Here is a 26,401-nt window from a genome sequence, read left to right as displayed (position 1 = left end):
AGTAAAGACATCAGCATACAATAGAAAGTGTTTGGAATCAGAGAATACTACAGCACGTGTCTAGAATCTTCATCAACTCAAGTCTAGACGTCAGTATACTGTAGAAAGTGTTTAGAATCAGAAAATACGCTGCTGTTATGTCGTCCCCCCCCTCCTCCTCCATCCTTCCTCACCTCCACGTGGTTGATTTCTTGGATGTCCTTAAGATTGCGGTAGCGGAGGCGTTGGTCCAGCCAGGAGAGGGTTGAGGAGAGGTCCACTGTCAGCTTCATGTCCCGTAGGTTGATCTGATAAAAGGGGAAGAGGAAGAGAGCGACGGTGTTAGCGAGGTGGACCGCGGGGAGAAGTCATTTGTATGGGGTCCAGTGTTAGGTCTCTCTCTCTCTCTCTCTCTCTCTCTCTCGCTTTCCGGGCAGGTATCCTACTATTTTCTTCTCCCCTCTCAATCCCAGTAGCTCCCATTCCCAGCATTTCCTCATCCTAGTATCCCCAGTACACCTCCTTCCCGGTCTCCTAGTATCCCCAATACACCTCTTTCCCGGTCTCCTAGTATCCCAGCACATCTAGCCAGTCTCCTGGTATCCCAGTATATCTTCTCGGTCTCCTAGTATCCCAGTACATCTTCCCGGTCTCCTAGTATCCCAGTAGATCCCCTTCCCGGTCTCCCACTCACCTTGGAGAACCCCAGTATAGCGAGGGAGAGGTTCATAGCCAGCGCCCCCGGAGACACCCCAGCAGGAGTGAGGGAGGGGAGGTAATCTTGGGGCGCCATTAGCTTCTCGCAGCCGATCTCGTCAGTGTTGTCGGGGCAGTCCACGCGGAGGTCACAGCGGGAGGTGAGATTGACACAGGTGCCGTCCCAGCAGGTGTACTCGGAGGCGTGGCAGGCGGAGAGGGTGAGGAGGTGGGGCGTGCCTGGAAAGGGGGAGGGAAGGGAGAGGTTAGAGAGAGGGAGAATGGTTAGAGAGAGAGAGAGAGAGAGAGATGCTCATAAGTGAAATACAAGGAGAAGCCTCGATATACTTTTACTCTCACAATTGCTGCCCAGATGCGTGTAGGTGATTATCTCTGCCTAATATATCTGGATCAAGCAGCCTAGCCCCGGGCCCCTACGCTTCTGAATCTGGGGGCACTATATGGTTAGATGGATGGATATAGCTTTTACCTGCAGTTTTTACAGAGATGTCATAAATTAGAGGTGATATTCTCTCTCTCTCTCTCTCTCTCTCTGTCTCTGTCTCTCTCTCTCTTCCTACCTACCTACCTCTCTGCCCACCTATACAACTATCTATCTGTCTACCTGTCTCTTTTTACCTGCCACTTTTCCACACACGTCGTAATTAGAGGTGAGGTTCCAGGTGTGAGTGCCGAGTGGGTAGGACAGATCGTGGGTAGGGTAGTGGGCCAGGGTCTTGTTCTGCCACATGTCCAGCAGTGACCATCTACTTTCAGCTTCCTCGGGCACTATCACATATTTCGTGTATCCTCTGAAGATAAGAAAAATGCAGTAGAAGAATTATGTGTAGATCGCTATTACACACACACACACACACGGCTACCAAATAACTAAAATTTCAACAAAATACAAGTATAAATCATTATATGGATATCGTTATTGTACACACACACACACACACACACACACACGGCCACCGAAATAACTACAATTCCAACCAAAGACACATGTAAGATTATAGGGAACGTGAGGTTTTTTATATGCGACATAAGGCCACATTCTTCTGGAAATAAGATGCTCCCTAACACTTCTTCGTTACTAGGCTGAACATAACGAAAAATAGGTCGTCGGACTGAAGGGGTTGAAGGAAAATAACCCAAACCTCTCCATCATATTGCTCTTACTTGAAGTACGGTCGTATCCCTTCCAGCTGCTCCAGAGTGAACCAAGCGGCCTTTTCATCCTCCTCGCACATCCCCCTCGCCCTCACCACCCCCAGCCCCTTCTTCCCCTCCTGGCACCCGACACACAGGTGGTAGATGTCCCCGCACGAGATGTCGTCCCATTTCTCTCGGTACGGGGGCACCAGCATCGCCAGGCAATCCCGCTTCGAGGATTTGTAAGTACCCCCGAAATTGGTGAAGGTGAGGGGGTTGCCCTGAAGAAGTACGACAGAGAGACTGAGTGAATCGTCATATTAGCTATACTTTACACAGATAAAATAAGTAGGTAAATATATAAATAAACTAACTGGTAGTTAAAATTACAGAAAAAATACGTGCAAAGGGTTGGACCTGTGAGGCGGAGTCAGGAATCCGGAGGCTTGGTTGGTGTGTGAATTTGTACCTGGCCTACGAGTATTTCATTGAGCATACTGTTTATAATTCTCCCTCCTCTGCTCTTTCTCTTTCCTTCTCGTCTGGAGCCTACTGGGTGCACACCGTAACATGGGATGGAAGCTAATGAAATCCTGTAAATGCCCGCCAAATATTAGAAATACGGCTTCCCCTTTCTATACTTAAGTTTTAATTTCATTAGCTCTCACATTCACACAATACATATCCATCCACCTTTCTCAATGCCTTCCGCTTCTCCGATTACCCTCAGGCTCACTCATTCTCCTGGTTCCACATTGCATCCACCTACCTGCAAATCAGTCCACTTCCCTATCTCCTCCTTGTCTGTAGCCGCCAACCAGAGGAAGGCGGTGGCGTGGTTGGGTGGTTGGCACTGAGGGGCGAAGGGCACGGCGATGTCATAGAGGCGGGTGTTGGCAGCGGCGGTGAGGGGCATGGTGACTGAGGACTTGAGGTTGTGGCATAAATTGAAGGAGTCCGTCCATGACCTTCGCTCAGGGAAGATGATGATGCGCTGGCTGGAAGGAAGGAGGAGGATGTGAAAGGGAACAGGGATGGAAGAAGACAGTACACACACACACACACACACACACACACACACACACACACACACACACACACACACACACACACACACACACACACACACACACACACACACACACACACACACACAGCCCGTTAATGACCCCATCGATCACGCAGCTAAATACCCAATGCATTATATAAACCCTTGTTCCATGGTCCCTCACAAAACTGGGCACTTTTCCTTCTGTAATTACCCCCCTCTCTATTCCTTACTCCCGCCTCCCCATCTCCCTCTTCCTTATTCCGTCTACCCTACCCTCTCCCTCCTCCCCAATCCATCCACCCCCATCCCCCTCCTTCCTACTCATCTGCGGTCATCCCTTGGTCCCGTCCAACTTCTCCCCACCTACCCATCCCTCCCATCCTCCTCCTCCTCCTCCTCCTCCTCCTTCTCACTCCAACCCCCCACTCCGTACCGCCATCCAACTACCCTATCATCATCATCATCACCATCCATCTACCGTCATCCAGTAGCCCATGTATCCTTTTCTCCACCTGTCTACCATCCCTCCCTCCCATTCCTGTCCCCTCCCCATCCTCCACTTCCATCTCTCCAACACGGTAGTTATGGGTGATGAATTAGGTGGGTCTGAAGATTAATGTTTCCAGAATAAATACCGTAAAAAGGCTTTATTAGAGAGAAAGGGTTATTGCGTATGTTTTCTCCAGTATCCTTGTTGTGCTTAATTGTCCCTATTAATTCCTAATCTGTCCCTCCATGTGTGATAAAGAAAATGTGTATATGTCGAGTCACGGGTCTCATTTGCCTATAATTTACGTTCAGTCGAGTCAACAGTTCTTATTACAGTCCCTGGCTGTTTTATTTACACGTTTCAGAACGTGAGAAAGGTTAAGTGTTTCGTTCCTGGTGAGCTATTCAGTTTTTGTTACACTGCTAGCCTGTTTATTGACGCTGTTTGTTCCCGGACTTTTGCTTTATTGATCGCAGTAAAGTAATGAAGTAAAAAGTGTCAGAGAATGTAAACAACTGTAATGTGCCCAAGAGGTGTAGGGTAAACCGTTCACATGGCTATCTATTTTTCTATTTTTCGTGACTTTGACCTCGGAGCCATGACTTTCCTGTTTGAAAATAACTTAGATACGGTCAACAGCTTTCAGTCTGTATAAAAAAAGAAAGAAAAATAGTATCATCACGCGAATAAGTGCCCTACGCATAGACCTAGTAAAGAGATCTTGAGTAAGGCTTCCCGGTCTCTTTGGGGATGTGAATAAGGGAGGGAAATCCTATCTACAGTTTCCCTTTTTCACCTTTTGCCGTAGGGAGGAACAGGGGTGCCTTAAGTCACAAGAGTTTGGCAGTGAGGTCAACACGTTCCTAAACCAGTCCGAAGAAGGGGGTTAATTTCTCTCTCTGCACACACACACACACACACACACACACACACACACACACACACACACACACACACACACACACACACACACACACACACACACACACACACACACACACACACACACACACACACACACACACACAACCCCCATTCAATTGTCTTTTACGACTTACTGGACCTGGAAGCCGTGGGTACTGTTCTTTCTCTCCAGTGCTTACCTTTCATTTTCCCCCCCCTTCTTTTTTGTCGTGTACCTGCCCTGCCTCCCCCTCCCCCCATTGAAGTGCCACCCCCTCCCCCAACATCCTTCCCCTTATCACTCTTCACTAACTCGGCCTTCAGTTTTCCCTTCTTTATCATGTTTTGGTGGGAGGTGAAGAGATAAGAGAGGGAATATGAAGATGAAAAGGAAGATAGTAGCAGAGTATATGTGTGTGGTGAACTATACGTGTATCTAATGCATTCTCTCTCTCTCTCTCTCTCTCTACCCTCTCACCTCTCCCCATTCCCTCTTCCCCCCTCCTTGCTCCCTCCCTTTCCCTCTCTCCCCCTTTCCCAACACGCACCCTCCACCCTTGTCTTATGCGTTACCCAGCCCTTCCCTCACGTCCATTACTCTTGGTTACGTCACTATCACCCACGCACTCATTCACGCACGCACTCAGCACCGTTCGTACGCTCTTCACTCTTCACACATGTACGTCCACTCTAAAATCCCAAACTATAGAGGCAATACGTCCTTGATATTACTATTTTTTATTAGACGTTATTTATTGTTTTTAAGTTCAAAGTTAATTACAGAAAGATTGTCAATTATGTTTATTTGCTCCACGTTTACTGGTTGTGGTGATCCAGGGCACCTCTGAGCTCGGTGGACTGCAGGCTGTATTTACCCCTCTCCTGCCGTCCACCATCCTCCCTTCAGGCGATAGGGAGGAGGCTGAGGGACATTTGCTATCCATAACGCTGATTTGCTAGTTTCCTCCCAATTACAGTATCAGATGCATGGAAATAGTGTTGATATTTTAGAACACACACCCATGGCCTAACCTAACTTGACATAATTTAAAGTCTCTGTCTGTCCATCGATCAGTCTGTCTCTCTGTCTACCTGCCTGTCTGTCTATCTGTCTATTTATCTATCTGTCTATCTGTTTGTCTGTGTGTCTGTCTGTCCGTCTGTCTCTCTGTCCCAACTTGACATTATCAAAAGCCCATCTGTCAATCTATCTATCTATATGTCTATCTGTCTCTATTCCATGACGCCTCATCCTGTGAGGGGTGGCCTCGACTTAAAGACCACCTAACATTTCTATCCCTACTCATTAACAACCCCTCCCGCCACGACACACCACCCACACACTATACCTTTGCCCTTATTTTTTCACCCTATTGAATGGTAACTGTATAGCTCAATGGGCGTCTGGTGGTCTAGTGGGCTCAGGCGATCAAGCTGGATGTGGCCTATTAGGGTTAACATCCGAGGGGTAGTTGGAGTCACCAGCCCTACATATGGATAGATAGATAGATAGATAGATAGGTAGACAGAGAGAGACAGACAAATAGATAGATAGATAGACAGATAGTGAAACAGACACATAGACAGATAGATGGATAAGTAGGTGGGTAGACAGATGGATGGACGGATGAATTGATAGTTAGATACAGATAGTTAAAGATGAATAGATAAAGACATAAATAAACAGATAGATAGAAAGATAGATAGATAGGTAAACACAGACATACACCCTGACCTCTTATTGCAGTATTCCTCCGGTGGCAGGTCAAGGTCAGTGACGTGTCCCTGCAGCAGCCACGGCGCCCTGGACCACGCCACCACGTCACCCTCGTCCACGCCAGGCTCACATCTCGCCAGCAGGGTCACTTCACTGGAGCTAAGGGCGCGGCTGTACAGGCTGAGGGTGAGGCAGGGGGAGAGGAGATGTGAGGTGGAGCTGGTTGTCTATGTATGTATCTATTTCTGTCATTTTATCTATCTGTCCGTCTGTCTGTCTATATCTGGGGGTGAGACAGAGGAGGGGATGTGAGGTGTGGCTTGTTGTCTGTCTGTGTGTGTCAATTTCAGTGGGTTTATCTATCTGACTGTCTATCTATATGTCTGTCTGTCTTTCTGTGCCTGTCTGTCAGTGTCCATCTATCTATCTGTCTATCTGTCTATATCCATCTATCTGAAATTATACCCACATCCTCAATGATTTAAAAAAAGATGTGAAAAAATACCAGGAATAAAAATACGACCAAAAGAAAACAGTGGAATGTATAAAATACAAAACAAAAAAACATCGCAATACAAGCAAAAGGAACTAGAATGAAAATTATGCAAAAAAAGAGAGAAAAACATGCAGTATTAAAAAAAACAGGAGTATAGGAAGTAAAAATGAAGATGGATTTGATTTCCTGCACTTACTTAAACCCTGTGATGATGCCTGAAAAGCTCTGTTGCTCTTGAAAGCCTCCCATCACCTTGTCTGTCTCTTGTCCCAGCACCAGAGACCCGTTCAGCAAGATACTACGCTCGTTGATCTCCTCACTTCGCAGGAATTGGCTGAGAATACGGTACTGATTAGAGATAGATAAATAGACAGATAGAGAGGCAGATAGATGGATAGATAAACAGATAGATAGATAGGTAGACAGAGAGTGTGACCTGTAGAAAAACCTAACCTAATCTAACTTATATGAGCCAGCCTAACCTAACTTAACCTGCCTTACACCAACATAACATTCTCTACCTTAACCTACAAATCCACCCTCTTCTAACTTGATATGACTTACCCAAATCTAACGTGACTTCCCTTAACCTAACCAGTCCTACCTTAACCGAAGCCAGTCTACCCTAACCTGACCAGACCTAGCCAGACCTACCCAAATCTAACTAGACCCTGACCTACCCAAACCTAGGTCGACCCACCTATTCATAACCAGACCCTTCCTAACCTAATCCCACCTTCCCTGACCTAACACAACCTACCAAATCCACCCTTTTCGCCTCCCCAGTCCTCCCTCCCTCCCTCTCTTGTTCTCTCCTGCCCGCATATTGCCCAAGTCTCTTACGGTTTGGCTCTGTGCTAGTTAAGCCAATCGTGGTGGGGGATGTGGATGTGGATGTTGGGTGATAGAAAGTGGAATGTTTTGAGGGTAACTTTAACCTACTGCACGCTTACGGGATCTAGGATGAGATAGAGAGTTAATAGATAGCTGAATAGATAGGGAAGCATTTAGAGAGATATGAGTACTGTAGATAGATATATATAGACAAATGGAAGATATTAATTGAGTACAAAATGAAGACTTTTCGGCTAGTATTAAATCTTTTTATGAGAAAACGAGGGTCACAAGTCACAGAAGATGATAAAAAATAGACCACTTTATGTTTCACTCTGGTAATGAGTATGATACGTGTTTTTTGCGAGGTTTGTTTTACTGAATCTGTCACATAAAAAGCATAACAGCACATTACAGGTCTTAAGACATGACCAGTTTTATTACACGGAAGATCATTATATTACTCTTTAGATATTACGGCTATGAAGTCTTATACCTTTTGCAATTTTGTGTTTGTTGTTCTCCAGTAGTTTTCATTTCCATTCATCTGACACAGGCACTTTGCGCACTATGATTGGTTGAAATTGCCATGAGACGAACTGGCAGACTTCGGCATTTCCTCCCCTGCTTTCTTCTGTCCTTCCTACATGCTATCCCATCTCCCTTGTCCTCTTATCCTTCTTTCCTCTTTTCTCTCCCACCTTCTCTTCCTTCATTCCCATTCCCTCTCTCTCTCTCTCTGTCTCTCCTTCTTACAGCCTCTCATCAGCTCCTCCCCTCACCCCTCTTCCCCTCCCTTTCCATTCCCCTCTAACCCTCATCCATGCACGTTGAGGCTGGCAGGGTACATGACGCTCAATTTTTTTCTCCTCTCCGTCCCCTCCCCTCACCTACCCATTTTTCTTTTCTCCTGTTCTTCCCCACTCCCTCCCCCCTACCCTTCTTTTCTCCCTCTTTCCTTCCCTTCTCCACTCCTTGCTTTTCTCTCCTTATCTTCAGCTCATAGAATCAGGTATCATAGTCATAGTCTTCTCTGTAACAAACTTCCCCTAGAGGACCATTAGGTTTGTTGCTGTTCGCTTTCCACTCACTCATTCGTATATAAGAGAAGCTAGTGTAGTGGATGATGAATATAAACACACGCCATTTCCTCTCTCCTCCCTTCCTCTCCTCACCTCTTCTCCACTCCCCTTCTCTGTTCCTCCTCTCTTTATCTCTCCTCCCCTCTTCCCTTCTGTCGTCCGCTCCCATGTGCTTCTACCCATGCTTCCCTTACCTGTTTCTCCCCTCCGACCCCTCTCTGCTCACCTATCCACATAAATACTGGAGCAGACACGATAATAAACTCCCTTCTCTTTCCATCCTGCTTTACTTTCCTTATATTCACATCAAATAATCAGATATTATTGTTAAACCCTGCTCAGTAAAAAAAAAAAAAAAAATAGAGGGAGAAAGAGCTTCGAAAGGGCCATTAGGTCTGTTGCTCTTTGCCTTCCTTTGTATACCTCTGTACTCCCTTCCTTCTCCTTTCCCTCCCTTTCCCTTTTCTCTTCCCATACCCTCGCCCACCCCTTTCCTACCTTCTTTTCCACTCCTACCTTCTGGCCCCTACTCACCCATCCACATAAATATTGATGGTCTTGTAATCCACGACGAAGCACACATGGTACCACACGCCCCGTAGGTAGGTCTCATTCTTGGGTCCATATTTGTAGCTGCTGCCCACTGAGATGTACACTGTGTTGGTCTCTGTACGGGGGCAGTGGGTAGGTGGTTAATGGTAGGGGTGTGGCAGGGGGAAAAGGAAGGGGGAAGGAGAAAATGGGGGTGCAGGAGGCAGGGAGGCGGCCGGGAAGGGGGTTATAAGGGGGCCGAGTAGGGTGTTATGTGTTAGGGTGGCAGGGAGAATGGGAGGATGGAGGGGGATAGGAGTGAGAGGGAGGGAGAAGGTGAGGGTAGAGGAGGGGAGTGGCGGGGGGAAGAGCAGGATGTTACGTGATAGATGTGGGAGGGGGGTAAAATGGGGAAGGTGGAAGGGGGATGGAAGAGTGGATTGGTGGAAGTGGCGGGGGAAGGAGTTGTAAGGGTACAGGTGTATGATGCTACGTGGTATGGGAGTGGCAGAAGAAAGGGTGGAGGGGAGGAATAGACGGAGTGGACGTGGCAGGGGGTGAGAAGGTGAGGTAAATAGAAGAGACGGGGTTGAGACGGGAAGGGGAAAAGTAAATGTGTATGGGGGAGGGGGGGAGAAAGTGAGAAAGGCTAAAGAGTAGACAGAATTATGTATGTGACACTGACAAAGAAACATAGCCAACCATTACCGGAAATAAGAGAGTCATAAAACAAGATTGCAGAGAGATTACAGAGGAGAAGCACGGCAGGCGGGAAGCATAACAAACAATTAGCACTTCATACAGAATAAGGAATTGGGCTTTTGTAACAAGATGAAAGTCAGTGAAAAGAAAAAAGAAAGAAAGGAGGGAGAGAGGAAGCAAAACATAATTATCAGTATATTCTAGAGATTATTTTGGTTTGAATGATGTTGACTTTGAGGGAGGTTAAAAAGATTGTGTAACTCTACTCGAGAATATATTGTGCGGAGCTCCCTTTCCCGAACTGAAACAGACGTCTTAGTAGTGAAGGGACCAAAAAGTTCACATGTATCATCCACGGTGTTCATGGCATAACAAAGAACAGGGACGACGGCTGGCAGGTACAAAGAGCAAGAGCCTGATGACGTAATTATGCCAAATTGTTCCAGTACTCCCATCACAACTGCTGCCCATCACGCCATCTCTCTTCCCGCCATTACCAGATCGCGAGATACTGTCAACTCTTTTTACGGTAGTACATTTTAGATAACTCCAGACGATTTTGTATAGCTTAGGAGAGAAGAAGGCGATTTTATTCAGCTTAGGAGAGAGGTAGACGATTTTATTCAGCTTGGGAGAGAGACAATTTCATCCACCTTAGGAGAGATGCAGACGATTTTATTCATCTGAGGAGGGATGGAGGGGTCAGATATTGCCCTCACTAGCCAGTTTCCTAACCTGACTCTTGGTAGCAGCAAGAATGTGATAAAAAAAAAGACACCGCCGTACTGAAGACGTTAATAGCTGGCACGATACTATCTCTGCTTTCACACCCATACTGACAAAATTCTCGGTATGGTGGAAGGAAGGGTATGGTGATGAATGTTATTACGTACGTGTTTATAGCTTTAGGTGGCCGGGTGTGTACCTTGCATATCTTCCCGTCGTTAAAAGCTGGGTTCGGTCCATCAAGGAGAGGGCATTTAAGTGGGCGCAGTAGCATGTCCTTTCATGTGTTATCAAATTTTAGCTCCCCGTCGATGCCCTTGTTCTTTCTCACTATACCCATTCTATTCTAACTTGTCCTGAAATTGCCATCTCTCCAACATGAATGCTAAGTTGTAAAAATAACGCTAGAATATGGAGCTAGTCACGAAGAAGTGCAGTGGAAAGAATATAGAGCCACAGTATTATCTTTTCCTGCCACTAAGGTACGTGAAATAAGCTGCACAAGGACGAATATCTAGGTCAAATTAGGGTTAAAAAAAAAGTACGGTGGTCCCTGCAACAGTATAGTGTACCCTAAAGTAACGGTTTCTGTGTTGAGAGTTGTAGTGTTGCCTCGTTTTCTGTTCTATATTTTGCTATGGGATATGGTAGGAAAAAGGTGCGTGTGCCTCTTTTGCTGTTCCGTGTTTTGTCACGTCCTAAATCTCTGTGTTCAGTCCAAGTAACTAATTTTTCGTGTGTATTTGGGCGGTCCCTAGGTGGTAAGTTAGGAGCGCACACACACACACACACACACACACACACACACACACACACACACACACACACACACACACACACACACGTTCTCTGCAGGGTGGTCTGGTCAATCGTGGCAACCCGTGGCTCCTTCGTCTACTCCTAGGCATTCTGGATAATTGGTACCTTATTTGTGTGGTGTGTGGCGCGGCATTCCAGGATGATTGAAGGATGAAATATTTAACGGTGTGGAGAGCTGACCCCTTCTTGTGCTGGCTCCTTGATGGGTATTTTCTCTGTCCCCCTTCCCATAACTCCCCCCTCCTTGTGTGTACGTGTGTCTGTATAAATTACGTAACGTTCACAGTCTCGTCTTACACGCTATTCTCTTTGTTGCTAGGAAACACATATACACATACATACAAGGGCATACCTATACACCCGCGCACGCACCTCATTGTGTCTTCTCAGGAGCTATAGATTCAGCGTCTTTAATTTTACACAACGTTTTGACTCCCTCACTAATTACCTGAGCATGAAAGTCTATGGAATTTTTACTTCACGTTTCAATTCGACCTTCTCCGATACACCCTCTTCCTTCTGTTCTTTCCTCCCCCTCTTTCTCTCACATGGTCTCACCCCCTCTCCCACCTCTCACTTGCCTTTTCCCTCCTTCTCTCACATTCTCTCCATCTCCCTCGCTCTCTCTCGCACACCTTCACCCTTTTCCTCTCCCATCCCATTCCTCTCACTCATCTTTTCTCCCCTCTCGTTCCCTCACACCCTGTCATCCCTTTTAATCCCTTTCCCTTCACTCATCTCCTTTCTCTCTCCTATTAGGTACTCTTTCAGGGGCGTTTCCAAGGCTTTCTCGGGGGGGGGGGAAGGTAATCAAACATAAACAAGACTTAAGGGTATTGACTATATACAGGAAAGAATACGGTACGGTTAAACGGCTAAAAACGACGTAGACAGATAGATAGGCAGATAGATAGATAGATTGATAGATAGGTAGATAGACAGATAGATATAGAGCAACAAAATAATCCTGAATAAAGGTGTCAAAAGCAAAAAAAAAAAAAAGAAAAAAGAAAAAAACAGAGGCTGGTCCGAAAATAGAGACTTATGGGCGTGAAAGGATGAATGGGGCTATTTTTATCCTCCCCTCCCCGCCCCTGTTCGAAAAGTGTCCCCCAAAAATTAATAAAAACCTTGTGGATAGAGTTAAAGATACGTCATCGGACTGAAGGGGTTAATACGGACTCTACGCTGCGGAATATCACGGTACGTGAGAGATGGGAGTGTAAGTTAGGGTGGAGGGCAGCGAGATGGCAGGGGACAGGGCGACACGGAGGCGATTTGTTTGTGGCCACCCCTTACGGGATTTAGGCGTCTGGCTATAGTTAGATACATAGACTGATTGATAGATAGATAGGTAGATATATAGACTTGTTGAACCGCTGCCTACATCAACAAACGCTTATCTGTCAAAATTCCTCTCATCCATGTCAGATCATATTCCGCTACTGGCACCGCTTATTTGTGTAGCTCAGAGAGAGAGAGAGAGAGAGAGAGAGAGAGAGAGAGAGAGGAAGGTGTGAAAAATGAGAGTCCAGTGAATTGATAAACACACACACACACACACACACACACACACACACACACACACACACACACACACACACGCACGCACGCACGCACGCACGCACGCACGCACGCACACACACACACACACACACACACACACACACACACACACACACACACACACACACACACACACACACACACACACACACACACACACACACACACACACAAACTCATCTCCCTAACAACGCAAGGTACGGAGCACACAATCACCCACTCCACCCCCCAAAAAAAAGAAACACAAAGAAACCTAAGAGAGAAGAAACTACACAAACTAACCCAGAATATAGATAGATAGATAGATGGATGGATAGATGGATAGATAGACAGATAGATAGATAGGTAAACAATCGCGAGTCAACTTACTTAGCGCCATGTTGAGTTCGTTGTTGTCCTTGTCAGATGTTGCATAGGAGTACACGTAAGTCTTCTCCCTAAAGTGGTGCACCTTCAGCCTCGCACACACACTCAGGTTGGTCAGGACGGGAGGGGAGGGGTCGGAGGGGGACGTGGGGGGCGGCTGGAGGGTGATGGAGGCCAAGGATGAGGTGGTGGGGATGTTGTCTGGCTGGAAGAAGAAGGCCCTCTCCCCGCATCCTGGATCTGAAAGGGATAATTAGAGAGAGAGAGAGACAAAGAGAGAGAGAGAGAGAGAGAGGTAGATGGCAGTAGGTAGATGGAAAGGTGAAAAACAAAAAAAAAACTGCTGGATGTACTATCAAGGTAGAAAAGGGGAAAAGAAGATAGGCCTTGAAAAAAAAAGAAAAGAAAAAAGGTAAAGCTGGGTGTACAGTAGTGTCAGGATGGAGAAAAGGCAGAAAAAAGACAGTTCAGGATGTAGTGTCGACAGTAAAATTTCTGTGGCCCCATCTGCTTCTCTCTCTGTTGGTCTCGTGAATCAGCGTCATGAACTGCAGCACTTGACACCCATAACCGTATTTGGCTACAGATCAGAGGCATGTCGTTTGCTTTGGGTTCATGTTACTAATGTTCAAAGTCTATGCAGAGAAAAATAGAAAAAGTGATTGGAGTTTTGTTGCCAATAGTACTTACATATGTTTTGTTATTTCCTTTTTCCTTTTTCACAAGAATGGGAAATAAGTTCTAAAGATCGGCGAGTTGTTCTCAAGTAATTTTCTGTCCTGTACATCTCTAGTCAGACAGATGAATAAATAATGCTTATGTAGGTAGTTCCTGTAGACAATATGTAATCCTGCAGTAAATGATGGGTAACTTTTACAAATTTATACCGGATAGTTTTTGGCTAGTTCTTATAAATGAAGGTTTTGTCTTAGAACAGTTGATCTCATACAGAAAGAATTCATTTGATGTGCAAGACACCGAAATCAAGAGATAGTTTATATCGAGTGAGAAAGCAATTTGATAGAAGAAAGCCAGCAAACACCTACCTGTGTGGAGAAACAGTAACAATAGGAGGCTGAAGGGCAGACAGAGGGTTCCAGGCATCCTCAGTAGTTTCCAGCACACACCTCTGACACACACTCCCTCTGCAACACACCTCTGCGAAATGCTTCTTGCTGTACACTCTTGCAGGTGGCACGCACTCCTCTTCACTGTGCACTTCTTTCTGTTCATTTCTTGCTGTACACTCTTACGACGCACTCCTTGTTGTACACTCCTGCGACGCACCCCTGGAACACACTATTTGCTGCACACTCCTTGCCACTCAGGTCTGCAATATACCTCAGCAACACACTCTTTGCTGCACACACGCTCCTTCCTGCACACCCCTGCTCGGCTCCGGCTGCTGCACACCCCTTGATACACACTTCACTGCCTACACCGCCCTGTTGCCCATGTTGGTCTGTTTCACTCACCCTCTGTTGACTGGAGAGGGGAGAGAGGGTTAGAGGGGGAGGTGTGAGAGGGAAGGAGTGAGGGATATGAAGGGATGGGAGGAGTTAAGGGGAAGGGAGAGCATGGGGGTAGAGGGAGGAAGAAGATTGGGAAAGGTATGAGAGGGGAGAGAGGTAGAGAAGATGTAGAGGGGAATAATATGATGGGAGAGAGGAAATGGAGATAAACGGAAGAGGCTATGAGTAGGTGGAGGAGAGAAACGGGGAGAGGGAGAAAAAGAAAACAGGAGAGAGAGGGAAGAGGAAGAAAGGTGGGAGAGGGAAGAAAAGGGATCAGAAGAGGGAAACAGAAAAGTAGGAATCAGGAAGAAGTGTGTGTGTGTGTGTGTGTGTGTGTGTGTGTGTGTGTGTGTGTGTGTGTGTGTGTGTGTGTGTGTGTGTGTTTCCCATTTTCATTTCCTGCATTTTAAAACTACAGTATCTCTAAAATCATAAGAATCTCAAAAAATCCAAAACTTTTAACCTCTTTCACTAGAGTTTCCTAAGCTAATCAACATTGCTTTAAGTCTTTCCCTAGCAGAAGTTTGTCACAGCTGAATAAAATCGTCTGGCTGTACCCAAAATAAAATGGCAGTATGAATCAACCACTAAGTAGATTAAAGGTGGAGAATTTAAGGAAGAGAAGGAGGAGAAAAAGAGGAAAAGAGAACGAAAGGAAATTTTACGCATAGTTATTAAGATTTACGGGAAAATTTGCAATGTTGAGTCCACGAGAAGTAACGCAAAGTACACAAACGGTTCGCTACTTATGTCGTTATTGAGCAGTTTGCCTTGACCTGATGCGGTATTACATGTACTGTACGAAACGACACTGCCAGTAATACTAATACTCTACCACTAACACACTTACCACCACTACAACCACTATCAATACCATCACTTCAATTACTACCACCACCACTACCTCTACTACCATCACTGTTACCAACTCGATCACCAACACTTCCACCACCAATACTACCAACACCATCACTGCAATTACTACCATCAGTACTACTGCCATGACCTCGACTGACACCAGCATCTCGCCTAATAACACCAAACTATCACCTCAACCACCATCATCACCATCATAATCACGTCCATCATAACGGCCTCTACCATTTCCTCTTCCATCACCATCACCACCACCACCACCACCACCACATCCATTATCACCACAACCATCACCACCAGCACTTCAGTGGCAGTGTGGTCTGTTATATCCCCCTTCCCAATCTCTCACACGTACTCAAACCCCATTCAGTCCCTTGTCTCTCTGTCTGCATGCCATTCTGACTTCTTAATGCTTCACCTGCTGACCCGCTTTGTATCTCGCTGTATTGCACGGTGACCCAGACTTCATCGCTACCTCCTGTCATCATCTAACCTTTCTTCTAACCTAATCTAACTCCCTTGCGTCTAACAGCCCTGTATCTGCAAAATTAAACTTTCTTACACCTTCAAACTTCATTTACTTTTTAGATGCACCCTTGACTTTTACGACGATAAGGACAACAAAACAACTGCCTCTTAGTTTCTATTTTTTTTTGACCACACAAAGTCGTATTTATTTACTTTCTTTGGGTGTCAATAAATGTTGTGTAAAAAGAGATCCAGTCATTCTCTCTCTCTCTCTCTCTCTCTCTCTCTCTGGGGGGGAGGGGAATTGCTTACTTGTTTCCTACCACGACGGAAGCAACAAAAACATGTCTTCTCTATGTGTTGTTATTTCAGACCAGTCCTTAGTAATAGTAGTACTAATAGTAGTAGTAGTAGTAGTAGCAGTAGTTGTAGTAGTAGTCTTTTTGGCGGCAGTTCCATTAATTCCTAAACGTTCTTCTGTGTACCCATTTCTTTTACTGTCTTCACCTCCATCGCCTCTGTGTTTACTTCCAGGTCTCTCTTGATGTCAGCGTAGGTTTTGTGAAAAGCGATCTAATCTCTTTATTATCGACTTGGTGGCGGGAATTCCCTTATTTTGTAGATACTCGAGTGTCTCTGAAATGACGTAGGCAAACAAACACCTCTCTCTCTCTCTGTGCGTATATATATATATATATATATATATATATATATATATATATATATATATATATATATATATATATATTTATATATATATATTATATATATATATATATATATATATATATTATATATATATATATATATATATATATATATATATATATATATATATATATATATATATATATATATATATATATATATATATATACAGTATATACGTGTGTGTGTGTGTGTGTGTGTGTGTGTGTGTGTGTGTGTGTGTGTGTGTACGAGGGGGTCATGACTTTCAATGGTGGGGAAGAGCGTGAGGAGGAGTAATATAGGCTACCCTTCTGTGTCTGTAGAACATTTGGAGAGGTAGGGAGGGGAAGAGAGAGGGGAAGGGGAAAGGAGGGGAGAGAGGGGGGAAAGGGGGGGAGGAGGGAAGAGGGAGGAAAGAAGGGAGAGGGAGGGTAACACACGAACGAGAAGAGAAGAGATGAGAAAATGAAGAGGGAGGATAAGGTGGTATAAGAAGGGAGAATTGGAGGAGAAAGAGAATATACAGGGAGAGAGAACACAGATTAAGAGAAGGAAGGAGGAAAGCGGGAGGGAGAGGGAGAGAACAGGAGAGAGAGAGAAGGAAAACAGAAGGAAGGAGGAAAAAGAGAGACCGGAAGGAAAGAGGGGAAAGGGGAAGGAGAATGAAACAGAGAGGGAAGGAAGAAAGGAGAATACGCGAGAGAAAGGTGGAGGTGAGGAGGGGAGAGAAGAGGGGAAAAGGGAGGGGGGGGTAGGAGAAGGACAGGTAAAGGAGGGGAGGAAGGGAACAGAGTGAGGAGGAATATGGGAGAGGGATAAATTTATGAGAGTCGAGGTATTTAGGCAGGTAGTTAAGTGAAGAGAGAGAGGGAGAGAGAGAGAGAGAGAGATTGCGTGTAAGCAAGGGAGAGTATGCATAGGAGATGGAGGGAGAGAGTGGGTTTTATGTAAACTCTGAGGCAGGGTGTTTTGGGACAGCGGGAAGACAGGGGAAACGTAGTGAATGAGATGAATGAATGAATGAATGAAGAGTGAAGGAGTGAGTGAACGAGTGAGAGAATGAATTAGTGAGTGAATAAATGAGTGAATGAGTTAGCTAGTGAGGGACTGATTAATGAATAGCTAACTTCCCTGCCGAGCCAGGATTAGAACCCGCGTCCACTGGGATAGTAGACCACCTCTCTACCGACCTGGCCGCCGCCTCTCCCTTTGACATAAATTAGTAACGTTACATCACAAACATTTTCTTTCCACTCAGTAACATTCGTTTATGCATCATCCACGAAATGTATCCTGACTACTTGCCAGGACTTGTTTTAGGGGGAATGCAGTTTTGCGCCTCCATATTGCCATCACGTTAAAGGCCTGACGTCCATTATCTGAATTAATGTCCATATTTACCTGGTCTTGCACGTGGTTTACTTTGGTGAAATTTGTGATGACAGAGACACCCCTCCCCCCACACCCCACCAGGCATGCATCAGACCCCACATCCCTCCTTTAGGACATGCACCAGACCTACCCCACCACCTACCACCATATCGGGCATGCATGATACCCAACACCTCGCTACCTACTGTACCATCCACCAAACCTATCACCCCCTACCATACCACGCATTAAACCAAGCCTTTCAGTCATAGCATGCACCACTCCTACCATCCCTCCCATACCTTATATCAAACCTACCTTTCACCACCATACCATGCAACATTCCCATTACCCCTTACCATACCATATCAGGCCTATTCCACCCAACACACATGAGACCTACCAGCCCATTCCTCATCATACCATGCACCACCCCACTCCCTAATACCATACATGAAAACTGTCCATACTCCCCTACCATCTTAACCTGTAAGGGAAGGGGCCATACCATCAACTTAACAGCAAGTGTGTAACGATGTGGCACTGCAGTTACATCCTCCGTGACCTGGATTAGAGATAAAACGTTGTAGGTCACCTTATCTATTATTGAGCAGCGAGAATATTAAGCCGGCTGGAGCAAAGTAGAAAGGTGGGATTAGGAAAGGGATGGAGAATTGGGGTAGGTGATGGTTGAGGTGGGTGAGAGGAGAGGGTCGATAAGGAAGTAATTAAAGGGGATGGGCACTGACGCGAGGAAGAGTGGGATAAGAGGGGGAATTAGGGGGTAGGGATAGGAGCTAGGGGTATTGGCGGGGATGAGGGATAGGGATGGCAAAGTTGTTGCAGTAGATAATGCAAGAATACGAGTCTAACCACGAAGCAGGGCTATGGAAAGGATGTAGGGCCGTAGTGATGTTCTTTTGCGTCACAGAGCTACGTGAAAAAAGCTGCAAGAGAACGAAAATGTGGGCCAAGTTAGGGTACAATAACAGTGGTATAGGGATGATACAAGGTTAATCACGAAGAAGAGGTGTGGTAATGATAAAGAACCGTCGTATTGTGTTTTTTCTGCCACAGAGCTACGTGAAAGAAGCTCTAAGAGGGCGAAAATCTGGGCCAAGTTAGAGTAAAAATGGTGTAGGGAAAATACGCTACGAAGCACCGTACTCCATTTATAATACGTGTCCAATTTTATGTAGAAATTGGTCAAGATCCGTCATGAGCATATCTGGAACTCAGTGTGATTTCTTATTTTCCGCACGGGCGCCAAAAGCCAACTTATTTTACGTATTACTTTACTTTCTTTTGTATATTATTTATTTCTTTTAAAAATCGACATCGTTCCCATTAGTACCATAACAGAGGATATTAATGAGTATTAGACAAAGGAAATAGCTGAGGAAGAGGTGTTAGAGATTCTCCTTAGCCAACAAGAAAAAGGTCGTAAAACTAAAGGAAGAGGGGTGGCTAAAGAATTATTCATGAACTAAGTCAATAGCCATGAGGAACGAGTACTGTAGAGACAAGGTTCCATGCACGTAGTTCTGTCCCCCGTCACGGAACACCCCAAGTTTAATTCAAGTCTGGCGCTGTGAACCTTGGGGTAGGGGGTCATGAATAACAAACCTTTACTGGTGAAAAAAGAAAAGAAGGGAAAGAAAATGTTGAGCCACGAACTGCGAAGGCGTCTCTAGGTGGGTAAACACTTGGTCCGCCTGGTTGACTCTCGCGTGATGCGTCTTGAGACATGAAAATTTTAGCTCGTCTGGCGCTGAGAATAATAGGGCGTGAATATTATAGCTTTACACGTGAAAAGAGGGAAAATGAAGAGAGAAAATTCTGAGCCGGCAATTGCGACAGCGCCTTGGATGGGTACAAGGTAGATCGTTTGGTTGACTTTCGTGTGGTGAGTTCTAAGACAGAAAGTGAAAATTTTTAAAAGAATATTGAGTACCATGACGCCAGTGTTTTATGTATTTTCATTATAGTTTTATTTATTTATTTCAAGTTTTATATTCTTGCTACCACCATATATTTTTATTTAGCCTTTTCATGGTGAAGTTATAAATGGTCTCCCTTCAGTCCTGCATTACGATTTTTGTTTTTTGCTTTTGGGGGGGCTATTTTTGGATACTGCATGGTGATTTTAAAATATATAAAAAAAAAAATAGTGGGGGACGAGCTGGTGGTGTGTTTGGGAGTCGTTCGTTTGTTTGAAAGTTTGCTTGAAGAGTTTTTTGATGAGAAGTGGAAATGATGTGAATGTGTACCATGACGCGTGTTTTTATATTCTTGCGACCGTCAGGCGATCTCTTTGAATGGGTTAAATATACTAGTGGCTTTACTGGCTTACCTGTAGATTGAGAGAGGCTGGTTGGTTGGAATGGTGGTAGAGCCTGCGATGGTGGTAGTTTTGGTAGTCGAGGTTGGGATGGTGGTATTTGTGGTACTTGAGGTTGGGATGGTGGTATATGTGACAGTTTTGGTTGAGATGGAAGTAGTTGTGGTGGTTAAAGTTTGGATGGTGGTAGTTGAAGTTGGGATGGTGGTACTGGTAGATGTGTTAGTGTTGGTTGGGATGATGGTAGTTGTGGCAGTTGAGGTTGGGATGGTGGTAGTTGAGGTAGTTGAAGTTGGGATGGTGGTAGTGGTAGATGTGACAGTTTTGGTTGGGATGGTTGTAGTTGAGGTGGGGATGGTGGTACTTGTGGTAGGTACAGGGGCAGAACACGATTTGGTGGTTGTGGTAGTTATGGTAGTTGTGACAGTAGTAGTATTAAGATTTAAAAAAATACAAAAAACGATAAACCTACCAGACCAAACTGCTAGGTCTTTGGTTGTACTGGTAGTTGTGGTAGAACTGGTGGTAGTAGTAGTAGTAGCTGTAGTGGTAGTGGTGGTGGAGAGGGGGGTGTGGATGTGTGTGGTGGAAGGGCTACACACGCACTATGATCTCTCCTTCTCTGCGTTTGTATTTCCCCTCTGCCCTCTCTCCTCCTCACCCCTCTTCCCACTACCCCCTCTCCCCTCTTCCTCTATCCCCTCCCTTCTTCCTTCCTCTCTCATCCTTATGTATCCTTCGCATCTCTCTCTCTCTCTGACAGAAAAATGGTGAAAATTGGTGAAAAACTCTTATATACGTGCAAGTGAATGAGGATACGTAAACACTAAAATTTTCTTATAATACTATGCCTCTTACCTGAACTTGGCCCAGATTTTCATTTTTTCAGCTTATTACACTTAGCTCATTGGCAGATAAAGACGGTGCTACGAGTCTACAGCTCTTCCATGGCACTTCTTCGCTACTAGCATTGATTTCTAGTATTAATATAGTGTTACAGCTCAGTGTTCAAGATGGAGAGATGGCAGTTTAGGCCAAGTTAGAGTAAAAGAAGGTATAGTCCAACCATCCCTCCACTCTACTATGTTTGGCCATCGTCTGAGCTGAAGGAGGTTAGGGATCTTTGTCATGTTCGAACAAACGCTTTATACTGTGTTTCAAAAATTTACTAATATATATATTTTTTTTTTAACTTGCATGTCACAATACCAAGATTTGTTCAGATGAATGACTTATATTTACACTAAGGTCATTTTTTTTTAGTGAGCAGGCAAAATTAGTGGATTCCTTTATGGTCAACACAATAAAATCGAGTGTGGTGTTATTACATGCTATAAAGTCGATATCAGTTATATTACGTGTTATAAAATGAATCACAACGAAATTGCATGCTTTAAAACCTATGACAGGGAAAGTGCAAATGTATGAATTCGAATACGGAGAAAATGCTTCTTTTGAAATCCAGTACAGTGAAACTACAGGTTATAAAATCGGTTACACTGATATGACGTATGTTATATCAGTTACGGTGAATTTACAAGTTATACAGTTGAATATGATGCAGTTGATTATATTACAAAATCCATAATACAGTACAAGTAGTAAGATGACGTAAGCTGCAAAATCGATTACAGTGAAGCTGCGTATAAAACGATTTTTTTGTAAAATTTCGTGGGCGCCGTCCTGGCTTTACCCTCACCGCTCACGACCCCCTTGACACCCAATTACCGCCACACCCTACACCTTAACCCTGTATTTGACGCCTCCACACCCTACATCTTTAGCCCTGTATATGACACCTCTACACCCTACACCACTGGCTCCAGAACTAGGGGCCATGGCCAACTGGGGGACCATGGTGCATGTTCACAGGGGCCATGGAGTAATCTTAATTTTTTGAAGTCACTGGATACTGGACTTTTAAAGATTTTTGCTTGGGTAATATTGGTGAAGAATCGTTTTTCTGCCAACCATCTCGTATACACAACACTTGTAGACAATGATCAATTCCTCTAACTTAGAAGCAACTCCATTGCCATAAACACTTTGGTAAAGAAGAGTGGCTCACTACCCTGGTATCAGCAAATTGGCTGCGTGGGTTTTTTCTATTAGTTTTTTCTGTCTTCCTCTTCAAAACATTTTTTTTTTTTACCTGTTACTCATCAAGCTGAAAAAAAAATGGTGATGATCTTTTTTGTACCCTTTTTGTGTCTCAATAACTGGCACCTCTCTTGTTAACAAAAAATGTCATTTCAACCGTACCACCGATATTTTAATTCTCTTTTTTGAGTGTTTATTCATGTGCACTCACACCATCTTTATTGTTGATCACCTGAGTTGTTATAATCTCATACCCAGCATGGTCAGTCGAATGATTTATTTATTTATTTATCTATCTATTTATTCATTTATTTTGTATTTTCAAATGAAGATTTAGATGAGGGCCACAGATACTCGGAGGATCCAGGAAAAAAAAAATATTAGGAACCACTGCCCTACGCCCCACAGCTTAAGCCTTATATATGACACCCTTACACCCTACATATATCTTGTATCTAACACCCCTACACCCTCACACCCTACATGTGAAATTCTGCATCTGACAGCGCCACACCCTACACTATGGACCATATACCTGACACCCTCACTTCCTACCCCTTAAACTTTATACTTTCTTACCCCACACCCTGCACCCCCGCACCTTACACCTTACAGTCCCACACCCCACATCCTCTCACACTGCTCATACACCCTACATCCCCGCACCCTATCTCCTATACATCCCACGCCCTACACCCTCTCACCCTGACGCCGTACACCCCTACACTACACCCTACACCCTTCACACACAGTACTATCCTTCACAGTGGTTGGGTGTGCTAAACAGACTCCTTTTAGCCCTGCACTGTTTTTGTCTCCATAAAGGGACCTTATTCATATTATTCACAAAATTTCTTCGCCTTAAGATGAATGTAATGTTGCTTATTTTTACACTTTTTCTTCAATCATAGCCACCGAGCACTCAAAAAAAAAAAAAAAAAAAAAAAAAAAAAAAAAAAAAAAAAAAAAAAGAGGAAAATATATAAACTTTCTTCATGTAAACTTTGATTTTTTTTTACATTTTTTCTTCAGTGCCATAAAATTTAGAACCAAACCTGAGTCGAATTATTAATGAAACTGAAATTATGGCAGAACTGTGTGATGATTTTTGGCAGTGATAACCCTCTCATGGTCAGGAAAACTCCCTTGTATTCTATTCCAGCTAACACCGAACTATTTTATTCAGCTGAGGGTGAGCCGTAGGAGCCTGGGAATTGACTGCTATGGAGACGCAGAAGTAGGTTAAGATCCATTGTAAATATGATCTTATCTCCCGTGTGTTGGGGGGCCTCACCACACACACAGTACCGACAAACAGGGTACTGTCATGTGTTTTTTGCCTCGTCAGCTTCATGTCTCGTCTGTCTCTGTCTCCCCCTCCCCACATCTCTCTCTCTCTCTCACACACACACACACACACACACACGCACACACACGCTTTTATATAAGTTTTTTTTTTTCCTTTATCGCCTCGTAATCAGCACGTATGTAACTAAATTACCTGCGTCGCGGCACGCCAGGTTAATGAAAGAGGTATGTGTTTACTTTTTTGCTGTTTTTATTCTTGTTTTTATAGTATGTAATTGCTGCCATATATTTACCTTCCAACGTACAATATATACACTTACATCGCATAGTTGGCTGAGGTACTTGTTATTATAAATTATTCTCTTATAATAAGGAATGTATTATGCTTATGCTTATTCACTGTTTAAAGGGAGTTGTCAGGTCTTTAGGGAGTTTGATACAGTCGTCTTAAGTAGGTATTAATTACTCAAAAGAAGTCATTATCTTAGTGAAAGGCTTACAACAAAACCTTTCTCACCACCCGAACCTCCTCCCCTGCCCCTCACTCACACCATACATCACACTGGGGCGGATCCAGAAGGGGGGTGGTGAGGGAATGTCCTTTGGTTCCTGATCCTGCCTTATTTTCAGCCAAGTCATGTATATCCAGGTCGCCAGATAGTTATTATATAGAAGTGTTTACATAATAACTGGCAATAAGTATTCAGGTACACATTAAGGCCATCTTCAAGCAAAATTATATCTTCTGGTGGGAGCAAGTTCTTTTGTTTTTGTTTTATTTATTTATTTATTTTTTTAATGCGACATCGTACTGTAGGGACTGATGTAAAATATAGCTGCTTCTACCATTACCAGAGGTCTTCCCTAAGTGAACATTCTCTTTTGGATGTAACAGAAATTAAATAAAGATCTGATCGTGGAAACACACCCCCTTCACCACAGTACCATCTTAATGCCATCCCGGCACGCTGTTTATAATCCTCAGGAGATACTTCTTGTAGTGAAGGGATTTGCATCTCGAAAGTCTCACCCAGGCTACCTAAACTCGTCTGTAAGTAGCAAAAATACTCGTAGAATAAGTAGCAAAACTACTCGTTGAATTATAAGTAGCAAAAATACTTGTTGAATATAAGTAGCAAAAATACATATAGGCATAAAAAATGAAAAGGTATCATCATACTTCAGGGCTTGATGGCTCTTATTTTTTAACCCCTTCGTGGTAGGAGGTGTCCCATAAACGGATTACAATTGTTTGGAGGTGACACCACTGAAATTAAAAGCCTTGATGGTATAAACACATTAATTACTTCCTGGAAATGCCCTGACTCACACCTTATTCACTGGCTGATTAATTCACTCATTTTTACTTCATTATTGTTAGGGTGGGTTAGCTTGAAGGGAGGGGAGGGTGGAGGAGAAGAGAGGGAAGAGGAGAGGAGAGGAAGAGGAAAGGAGCATGGAGTGGGAGGGCAGAAGAGAGCGCAGGGAATGAGAGCAAAGAGAGGAAAGGAGAGAGTAAGAGAGAGGGAAAGATGGAAGCGACAAGAGACGGAGAGGAAAGAGAAAAAAAAGGAGAGGAGAGAAAGGGAAGCATATGATGGAGAGATGAGAGGAATGGAGAGAGGGAGGGGAGGGGAAGAATGGGAGGAGGGATAGGAAAATGGGAGAACAGAGGAAGGAAGAAGGAATGGGAAAGAGCGAGGGAAGAAAAAAAGAGAAAATTGTAAAGGAATGGAAAGAGGAGAAAACGATGTTAAAAGGAGGATGAGACGGCAAGGGAGGAAAAATAAATATAAGAGAATTTGTGTACAGGATATAGGCATAAAAGAACCTCACGAATGTTGAGAGCGAAGTTAAGCAAAAGCATTAGCTACTCTGGAGAAATACACATTCATCCAAGAGTTCTAGTAAGTTATCGTTCAGTTCCACATTATTCATAGTACTCTGCGGTTCTCACATTTTGGATTGTACGACTCACATTATCCACCCCTTTCCCACTTCCTCTCCCACACCCACCCCTACTCCAGCTTCTTCCCCCACTCCACTTATACTTCCAATCCCACTCCCACTCCCCCCTATTCCTACCGCCACTCCCACTCTTAGTTTGACCCCCACTCCCACCCTCACACCCACACTCACAACTTCCTCCCGACTTTCTATGTGCTGATGTCCTGTTTATATCACGTATTTAGAAATGTTTCGTGCAGGGACATACCCAGGATTTTTCTCCAAGGTGGAAAGGAGGTGAAGAGGGGGAGGAATACATGTGCGAAACGCTGTATGAGGGGAAGGAGGGGCAGTGGGGAAGTATTTAGTACGGGCCAACTCTCACAGTCATTAGTAACATAACCAGACCAGTGGGACATATTTTAAAATCAAACCAGGACGACATATTTTAAACTCTGCTAAACTGTTTGCTCTGGGAGTAAAGCCAATACGAAAAGTACTTGAATGTTTCATATTTTCTCGTGTTTCATTACTTCTGCAGTGCCATTGTCCTTTACTGGGTCTGTAACAGCGTATGGACGGGGAATAAATAAACAGTATCGAACTTCCGTGTTGCATTTCACGCTTTTCCCGTCTCCTCAACTGCCGGTCACGCTCTGAGGTGCTAATT

The 26,401-nt window shown here is 44.3% G+C and overlaps 1 protein-coding gene across 1 annotated transcript in view; it reads right to left on the bottom strand.

Moving 5' to 3' along the window:
* Positions 1-26,401, bottom strand: part of LOC145393690 (uncharacterized) — a 32,648-nt gene that overhangs the window by 3,652 nt on the left and 2,595 nt on the right. The window contains exons 3-13 of the mRNA XM_080267737.1: positions 14,377-14,601; positions 13,535-13,643; positions 13,120-13,354; positions 8,941-9,073; positions 6,687-6,824; positions 6,013-6,174; positions 2,603-2,831; positions 1,861-2,114; positions 1,315-1,487; positions 674-915; positions 174-287 (exon numbers count right to left, since the gene is read on the bottom strand). Of these exons, the coding sequence (XP_080123863.1) occupies positions 174-287; positions 674-915; positions 1,315-1,487; positions 1,861-2,114; positions 2,603-2,831; positions 6,013-6,174; positions 6,687-6,824; positions 8,941-9,073; positions 13,120-13,354; positions 13,535-13,643; positions 14,377-14,601 (2,014 nt within the window). The remainder of the gene's footprint in view (positions 1-173; positions 288-673; positions 916-1,314; positions 1,488-1,860; positions 2,115-2,602; positions 2,832-6,012; positions 6,175-6,686; positions 6,825-8,940; positions 9,074-13,119; positions 13,355-13,534; positions 13,644-14,376; positions 14,602-26,401) is intronic.

This window comes from Coenobita brevimanus, chromosome 25 (genome assembly GCF_032717465.1).
Source record: "Coenobita brevimanus isolate Jiangsu-jjx chromosome 25, ASM3271746v2, whole genome shotgun sequence".
NCBI classification, from domain to species: Eukaryota; Metazoa; Arthropoda; class Malacostraca; order Decapoda; family Coenobitidae; genus Coenobita; species Coenobita brevimanus.
Note: the sequence above shows the minus strand (reverse complement) of the source record. Positions and strands in the feature narration are given on the sequence as shown.